Source organism: Melanotaenia boesemani, chromosome 12 (assembly GCF_017639745.1).
Source record: "Melanotaenia boesemani isolate fMelBoe1 chromosome 12, fMelBoe1.pri, whole genome shotgun sequence".
Lineage (NCBI taxonomy): Eukaryota > Metazoa > Chordata > Actinopteri > Atheriniformes > Melanotaeniidae > Melanotaenia > Melanotaenia boesemani.
Genome location: NC_055693.1, coordinates 15,000,895 through 15,010,262, shown reverse-complemented (window position 1 = coordinate 15,010,262; position 9,368 = coordinate 15,000,895). Strand labels below are relative to the sequence as shown.

General features: G+C 41.8%; 1 protein-coding gene across 3 annotated transcripts in view; it reads left to right on the top strand.

Moving 5' to 3' along the window:
* Positions 1 to 2,516: 2,516 nt before the first annotated feature.
* gsk3ba (glycogen synthase kinase 3 beta, genome duplicate a) overlaps positions 2,517 to 9,368 on the top strand; it is a 37,443-nt gene continuing 30,591 nt past the window's right edge. For 2 of the 3 annotated variants that reach the window (XM_042001348.1, XM_042001347.1), the window contains exon 1: positions 2,518 to 3,342. In XM_042001348.1, coding sequence (XP_041857282.1) covers positions 3,255 to 3,342 — 88 coding nt within the window. In that variant the 5' untranslated portion in view covers positions 2,518 to 3,254. Of the gene's footprint in view, positions 3,343 to 9,368 lie in introns of all 3 variants that reach the window. The other variant, XM_042001349.1, reaches the window with a different exon arrangement.

The window sequence follows — 9,368 nt, the reverse complement described above, 5'->3', positions numbered from 1 at the left end:
TATGTCCCTCGCAGAACTCATGGTACCGACATGGACTCTTTAATGTAAGACAAAGGGAAGCGAATTAGTGAATATAATGCCTGTTTACATGTCTTCTATTAGACTCTATAGGAGACTCAGAAATTAGCCAATAATTCCAAAGAAGTGTGTTCCTACATTATAGTATGAACAAAGCTGCATTTGTTTACACAGACACATAGCATAAATCAATGTTAAATGGATAAGGTAGCATGGAGCTCCTAAAGTGAAATTTCTGCTCATTTCTGCTCCCATTTTTTCCATTCTGAAATTATTAATATACAGAACAACACACAATCCAGTAAATCTATGCTTAAACACAGCACTTCTCTTCATATTTTAACCTACAAGTAAGCACTGTATAAGCATTAACAGAGACACAAACCTTCTTCTGTCAATAGAGCCTGAATGGGACAGCTACCAGAGCTCTTAGGATTTTAGTTTTGAATTTTGACTTGCTGGTTTATATAATTAAAGCAGTGTGTAATGAAGAGGTCAAGTTTTACAGATTTACTGTATGTGTGAGCCATACAGACCTGGTATTGTTACATCAGTGTATCGAACAGTATCACACTTTGCACAATTGATGGTCCAGTCGTCTTTAGTCTTTATTTATACACTATGGATGTAATGATTGTGATGTCTCTCACTGGATTGTAAACTTAGGTTTTCAAACCTTTATTATAATATTTTGACCATAATATTTTTTAATCACAATTGACAAGCTTTGAATCAGAAAGAGTGAGTGAATCAGTCCCCACATATTTTTATTTATTTTTGTTTTTATTTATTTTCAGTTAACAAGCTGCCAACTGCTGGCCATATGAAGGAGTGCAGGTGAATGGAACCACCACACTGGCTTCACCTTTCTCAACCAAATGCTCCGTCCAAGGCCAAGACTCAGAGTGCTGAAATGCTAAAATATTTGTCAAGTTACATGTCAACTGACTTGAATCATAACCAATGAGTGCAATTCTTTAAAATGATATTCCTGCAAAACACACACACACACAAAACCTTTTCCTCTTTTTGTTTTGAACTTGTTTGTCTTCTCTCTAATCGTCTCCTTTCTGCTCTTGTCTCTCTGTATTCTGTCCTCCATCCTCTTTGTATTCTGTATTCTATGCTTTTACAAACAAATATGTGTCTGCCGGAGGAGGTGTTGCTAGGAAGAAAAAAAAGTGTCTAGCATTACTTCTGCTCAGCTGCCTGTTTTTGATACGCTGCAGCTTTCTATTATGCACGAGAACCATTGAAGGGCAGCCTCGGAGAAAATCTCTTTGATACATAACACAACAAAGTATAAATAGATCACAGAAAGGACAGACTGCCAGACGTCAGATCATTGAGAAGAAGGAAAGACTTCTCTGCTAAGTCAACTGCTTTACATTTAAGATGCTGGCGTACTGGGAAATACAAATCGTCCTCAAGCAACTACACAATAAAAAAACATTTGGAAATAGAATAAGAACATGCATATTATGAAAGCAGATATGCTGGTGACGTTAACATTGCTGTGTGTGCAAAAACAGATACTGAACACCGACCTGAAAAACATATGACACGGCTACCTTTTGTAGCCACTGCTTTATTATTTGATGTACTAAAGATCAGTTACAGCTCACAGATATTAATTGTATGGTTGACAGCTGTTGTAAAAACCTGTTGACTGATACAGAACAGCATCCATTATGAAGCATTTATAAATGGCTTAAAATTCACATATTAACAGCAAACGGTAAAAACACAGACATCAGGCATTTTTTTCATCTTGCCTCCTTTAAATGATTATGTCCAGATAAAATATATAAATGCCTATGAATGAAAAGTTCATGTTTATAATGAATAAGAATGAAAAAAAGAAAAAGCAATGTAGGCAGCCATGCACACATGGTCACTTAATTGGAATTACTGAGCTGATGCTAATCAACTACATGTCCCAGGAGATCGCCAGAAAACAAAATAAAAAAAATCTAACAAAAAACAAATGCTAAATTAAAACAAAAAAAAAAATGTCGAGGAGAGGTGGAGTATAAGCTTTTGTGACTAACATAGCAACAGTGCTGTCTGACCACCGGTGCTCTGTGACAGCTGGGGTATTTTAAACTGACAGTCTGATTTTCGAGCACCATTGGTTAACAATATCATCAATCCCGAGAGTAGCTCCGCCCGTTGTCCTCTTCGCGGCACGGGAAAAAGCCTTTGAAGTTGCGAGGGTGGTGCCTAAAAATTTTTGCCATGTGGTGCTCAAAATGTAGATTCTCATTGGGCCAAAGGAATACAGTTTACGCCCATTTCTAAAGGATACGCTCCCTGATTGGGTAAATCGGCCACCCCAGATTCAACGTATACTCGTTCAGTGTTTTCCTATTCTCCGTTAAGGGTTACGTCAGTAGCGTGAACTCGTTCCACTATTCATGGACCCAAATACGGAAGGGACGTACAAAAAATGCGCAGCGACAAAGACTGCGAGCCTGAAACCTTTGGGGAAGAGAGAGAGAGAGAGACAGAGAGAGAGAGAGAAAGAACGTTCAGTATCGTCGCACTCTGTACCTAAAGACCAATATTTTCTGAGAAGCTCTTTACCTCAGGGCCTCGGCACAGACGCCGAAATTTGACGACGGTGACACAGGACTTAGTGTCAGGGTTAAGCTAGCGAATTCTTTAAAGGAGACTGTGACAAGTAGCAGATTTTCCGTTGGACGGTCTGTAGGCTAGGGTATAGCGAGGGAGCCGCCATGGCAGTCGGATCATTGAGCCTCCACATCGGGATATGAAGAGGAACTGCATGTGTCCCGAATCAGAAAGAAAAGACCACATTTGTCTTTGATCCGTGTTGGATCAACATTTGTACTAACCTGTCTTCATCTTTGTGGAATTCACCCAGAAAATATCGCAATTGGTTTTAACAGAGGGGCCACAGGGAGAGGCCAGATTCATGACTATTTTAGTCGGAGACGTGTCTTCTCAGGCCCGTTGAAAGAAAACCTGGAATATAAGGAGGAAATGATGCTCTGATTGACCGTCGGTGGCAAAGAACGGTTAGTTTATTAGGTGATATAAAGTATTGTGAAGGATCTTTGGGAGAAAGGGGTCTTTTCTGCCTGCCTTTTTTTGAGTCATAGTAGTATTAATTTACTGCCATCCCTTTTGGATGAGAAGGTTCGGCAAATCGATCAGCCCTGCCGTTTAGCAAGTCGCAGTCTCCGTGTCGAGAGAATCTAAGGGATTGGATCATGTCGGGTCGGCCTAGGACCACATCCTTCGCAGAGAGCTGCAAACCAGTGCCGCAGCCTTCGGCTTTCGGCAGCATGAAAGTCAGCAGTGAGTACACCTCTGTAATTCTATAGTTTTCCCCTCCTGCATGCACAGTGAGAGCTACCTTTGCTCGCTAAATGTGTCCTCATTAACCAAGTCGAGAATGTGTCAAGCTAGCTTATGGTTGGCTCCGAATAGCCTAGCCCTGTCAAATTTCTATGTCACGGGCAGAGATTGGATGGTGCTGAGTGGCACAAACTGCCGTTTTCCCCGGTGTGAATCCACACCGCGGTACTCTGACGCGCCGCCCCTTGGGCGGTCTGCCTAGCAGGCCGCGCCGGTGCAGGGCCGGGCCGGAGGCGGAAAGTGTTGGCACTGGCCCAGGTCAAAATCCGAGCCCACTTCTGTTACCGCAGATCCGGCCTGATTATTATGCATTTGAATGTAGATTAGATCTCACAGCATCATTACCACACAACACCAATCATATGCATAATGGAGATATAGCAATAGGGCCGGTCTATTACGCAAGAGTCCAAACAGAAGGTGCGCCCATAGTTGTCTCGGGCTAAACCAGGCACCATGGCCCTGGAAAGGTCTGGATTGCTGGCCACATTTTTATGGGCCGTGTCGAAATTAGACGTCGCTACGATTAAAGGAGTGTGACATAGACTATCCCTCTCGTGAAGCTAGCAGAGGCGCAGCCACGCGACTGACTTGGCTTATCGGTTGAGCAGAGTAGTCTGGCTAGTGTTGCTCCATATATAGATTTAATTTGTGCTTTGACATCTGTGCGGCAATTTCAAAGAATGACAAACTTCACCCACCCACGGCCGATGTTGTCCAATTTCCTCTTTGAGAAATGAGATATTCTAACATTTAACCAATGCGTGTGTGTACTGCAGATCCCTGTGAAACTCTGGCTCTGATATAAAATACCATGACTAAAAATCAGCATTACAGGTGGATGATACATATTTTAGTTAATTTGAAAGATATTCAAATGATCAGAATGGACTGTACTGGGTGGAAACATCTACAGTAGTTATACACCCCTATTACCTGACACTCACTGTGTGTGTGATGGAAAATGAGTGTGTTAAGGAATGTGGACAGTGTTTCAGGGCAGTGACGTGATCAGGATGTGTGTTAGCAGGGTGAGGCTGAGGCTCTCCTCTGGGCTTTTGCACTGGAAACCACTTAGTGGACTATGACACACGTGCAAATAAAGTGATTCACACCAGTCCCACACCTGATGTCTTGCTTCAGATGCATTATAGTTGCAGAGGTCTCCTGTCATTGTAGTCAAAATATAACCTCATGGAATATGCCTCTTAGTTGTACAGTTTTATACAGTTTTATCATAACTACTTTTTCAATAAATCAGCTAAATTTGTGAGGATTTTTTCTTTGACCTAATTATTTATCTGATATGAACCTTGGAATAAGCAGGAACACAAAGGCATTACAGTAAATGTATTTACCTTATTTTTATCACAAATTTTCCCCTAGTCATTTAGTCAGTCAGTATCAGTATCTGCCAATAAAAGCTAAACCTTGCACGACCGACTTAACCAGATATTATTTTCTTCCTTTTGTTGATTGCATGGATATTACTCATAGAGTTGCACAGAATTTCATACAAATAATGAATACAACAGGCATTGAAAAGACAAGAAATTAGCTTGTAAAAAATATATTTATGTTATGTTTGTAACCTTTTAGGTTATAGCTTTGTTTAGTCCTTTGTCAACAGTTAATAATACTGTATTTTGCTACTGCAGAAATGTCCTTTTCTGTTCTTAGATTATGGTTTGAATTACGGTCAAATTTACATACCTGTGGAATGTATATGTCACCCAGAGAGTATTGGCAGGGGGCTGCAATTAGTCTTTTTTGCAGTTATAGTCTCGGTGCAAACCATTCAAAGATTGCAAAATACACTGCTCAAAAAATAAAGGGACCACTAAAATAACACATCCTAGATCTGAATGAATGAAATATTCTTTTTAAACATTTTGTTCTTTACATATCAATGGAAATCTGATTTATTAACCCACGGAGGTCTGGATTTGGAGTCACACTCAAAATTAAAGTGGAAAAACAAACTACAGGCTGATGCAACTTTGATGCGATGTCCTTAAAACAAGTCAAAATGAAGCTCAGTAGTGTGTGTGGCCTCCATGTGTCTGTATGACCTCCCTACAATGCCTGGGCATGCTCCTGATGAGGCGGCAGATGGTCTTCTGAAGGTTCTCCTCCCAGACCTGGACTAAAGCATCTGCCAACTACTGGACAGTCTGTGGTGCAACGTGGTGTTGGTGGATGCAGCGAGACATGATGTCCCAGATGTGCTCAGTTGGATTCAGGTTTGGGGAACGGGCGGGGCAGTCCATAGCATCACTGCCTTCATCTTGCAGGAACTGCTGACACACTCCAGCCACATGAGGTCTAGCATTGTCTTGCATTAGGAGGAACCCAGGGCCAACTGCATCAGCATATGGTCTCACAAGGGGTCTGAGGATCTCATCTCGGTACCTAATGGCAGTCAGGCTACCTCTGGCGAGCACATGGAGGGCTGTGCGGCCCCCCAAAGAAATGCCACCCCACCCCATTACTGACCCACTGCCAAACTGGTCATGCTGGAGGATGTTGCAGGCAGCAGAATGTTCTCCACGGCGTCTCCAGACTGTCACGTCTGTCACATGAGCTCAGTGTGAACCTGCTTTCATCTGTGAAGAGCACAGGGCGCCAGTGGAGAAGTTGCCAATCTTGGTTTTCTCTGGCAAATGCCAAATGTTCTGCATGGTGTTGGGCTGTAAGCACAACCCCCACCTGTGGACGTCGGGCCCTCATACCACCCTCATGGAGTCTGTTTCTGACCATTTGAGCAGACACATGCACATTTGTGGCCTGCCGGAGGTCATTTTGCAGGGCTCTGGCAGTGCTCCTCCTGTTCCTCCTTGCACAAAGGCGGAGGTAGCGGTCCTGCTGCTCGGTTGTTGCCCTCCTACGGCCTCCTCCATGTCTCCTGATGTATTGGTCTGTCTCCTGGTAGCACCTCCATTTTCTGGACACTGCGCTGACAGACAAAGCAAACCTTCTTGCCACAGCTCGCATTGGTGTGCCATCCTGGATGAGCTGCACTACCTGAGCCACTTGTGTGGGTTGTAGACTCCGTCTCATGCTACCACTAGAATGAAAGCACCGCCAGCATTCAAAAGTGACCAAAACATCAGCCAGAAAGCAGGAATTGAGAAGTGGTCTGTGGTCACCACCTGCAGAATCACTCCGTTATTGGGAGTGCCTTGCTAACTGCCTATAATTTCCACCTGTTGTCTTTTCCATTTGCATAACAGCATGTGAAATTGATTGTTAATCAGTGTTGCTTCCTAAGTGGACAATTTGATATCACAGAAGTGTGATTGACTTGGAGTTACATTGTGTTGTTTACGTGTTCTCTTTATTTTTTTTTGAGCAGTGTATATTGTCTTATCTCAGCTAAAGTCTAACTACAATAAATACTGTTTTTTTCTTTTTAGGTTGTCTGTCTTTTAAGGGATGTTTGATTCGAATCATAATCCATTTGCTTGTAAAGTACGCTTGGTTTGGGGTATTGTGAATGCAGGATATATGTAGGATCAAAGAAGCAGACCTGGACCAGCAATCATGTCTCAGTCCGCTTCAATCAGACCAAACACAGGAAGCGGACTACAAAACAAAGTGAATTGTGGGTTTAGTGCATGGGATTGCGGGTAAACACAACCAAAACATGCACGTGTGGGATGATGGGCGACTGGATGGGAGAAATAGCTCGTGGTCTGACGTGGAAGAATTTGGTAAAAGTTCTGATTGAAATCTGTTAAACCCAAGACTACTAGGATCTAATGCAGCTCCATATTTAGCAGTAATGTACTAGAAACTAAAGTTGTTCTGCACTAACCAATAGATGAATGTGTTTTCTTCTTCGTTGTGTGTCTTGTTTTCTCCTTCATTTCTTGGTGTAGCGCCACCTCTGGTGTAGAGTGGCACACTTTATTTAAAAAGTCTGATTTTTTTGAGAAATGGAGCGTGAACACAGTCTTGATCTGGAAGAACATTGCAGCCCGCAACTGAACCGAGTCCCCAGTCGGACTGAGTCTAGCCCATCCTGGTGTGAATGCATATGTTTTTACACATGTGGTGCAGCTCTGAAAATTTCTTGACATGTTCCAGAGGGGTTTTTTGTGAGAACATCAACATCCACAACATTTGCAGTGGACCTCTTGTGGAGATTTTATTTTAGCTAGCTACTCTTCAAAGCTAGGTTCAGACTAGAAGGTTGTCAGCATCATCATGTTGTTGCGTTGTCCACATACTACATGACCTTTTTCTCTTGTGTCTGGGAGTTTTTATTTTGTCATCACTGGATATAAACCCAGATTCTTCTGTCTGGTTACTACCAGGTGGTTTCAGCTGTCATGCAGACAAGACTTTTTCATTATGCTCATTTCATTATGCGTGATACAAATACCCCTAGGTATTCAATTGGTTTTGCTCTACTGATTGTATGGAAGAAAGTGTCTGTTTCCATAATGTTTTATACTTCGTTCTTCACAATATCGCAATATTGCTGAAAATATCAAAGATGCGACAGAGTTCTCTCTAAAGTTGGGCACAAGCATAAAGACTCTCAGGCTGTTTTTGTCCCGATTTCCCCCCCTTTCCCGACCAAGAACAGCAAACACCCGATTATCTTAAAGGCAAAATAAGTAGCATTGACACCTAGTGTTTCAAATCAAAACTGCAGTCGAAAGAGAAAAACACGGAGATCCTCCCCCCACCCCCCCGGAGAATTTCACTTAGGTTGCCTGTTTGTGAGAGGACGGTTCTTTTATACAGTCTATGCAGGACGGAGAACATAGCGCCAGCAAACATTATGATGAGGAGCGAAGATGATTCACACACACAGTAAGTTGCTATGCTTTGCTAATTTCACGCGCTAATTTGCGTTAGCATAAAATAGAGTGTAAACAAAAGCTACATAAATCAACAAATGCCATGCAGCGGCAGTTTTCCCTTAGTCTCTCTTAAATAAATTAATTTGATAATTTATAAGGACAAACACTATTCACTTGGCCCAAACATCATTACATTTGTTGTTGTAAACTAACAGGCACCAATTTACTCCACTAATACCTCCATATAGTCACAGAAATTAATTTAATGAGTGCCAAGAAATAAATTAGATTAAATTCTTTGGAAATCAAGATAAACTTTTCGGTTAATTTAAGCAAAATTCCGGTGCTGACCTGTGGAGGAGAAACTTTGCCAGCTCAGACTTCTCCAACTTTTAAACGATTTTCCAATATTGATCCTCGTTTTATTCCGTTTTTGGTCATTTGCTTTTTTAGCAGGATGCCGAGGCTTTTTAGGTTTTTCTGAAACTATTTCTGGTCCATTTCTTTTACTAGCTTCCATACCTGCACGCTGCTGCTCTTTTGCCGACATAAAATACCAAACGCTGCCTTGTTGTTGTTAGGCAACCATGGGGCGTCGCATATGATTGGTTAAGGAACCAGGAAGTTGGAAAGAGCTACACAGTGCACCGAAGTTATTCCGGCACGGAACTCTTGTTTTGAAAGAGAAAAACTTGACAAAGATATTGTTGATGTAGGAGACAGATTGTTTATAGGGAAGCTTCCTTTTTTTCCATCGCAGCAAATGAGAACATTTTAAATGATTCATTATTCAGCCTTTAAGTCTTATAAGATTATTCTGTAAGATTATCCTGTGGTCTGAGGGGAGTTAAGAGCAAATTTGCCCCGGCAATTGAATGCGAAATGGGTCGTGGCCGTCAATTGCAAGTATTAAACATGATCAATATTTACGACCAAAAATCTTCATGTATGTGTGGAAAGATGATGACTCCTGAGTAGGGCTGCAACAATTAGTCGACGTTATCGACAATAGTTGACAATAAAAATAGTTGACAACGAATTTAGCCGTCGACTATTGTCGGCAAAAAAACAAACAAAAAAAAACAAACAAGAAAAACTACTGAGTGAGACATCGTCTTCTTATCCTATCTCTGCTGAGAGTTGCACAATGCA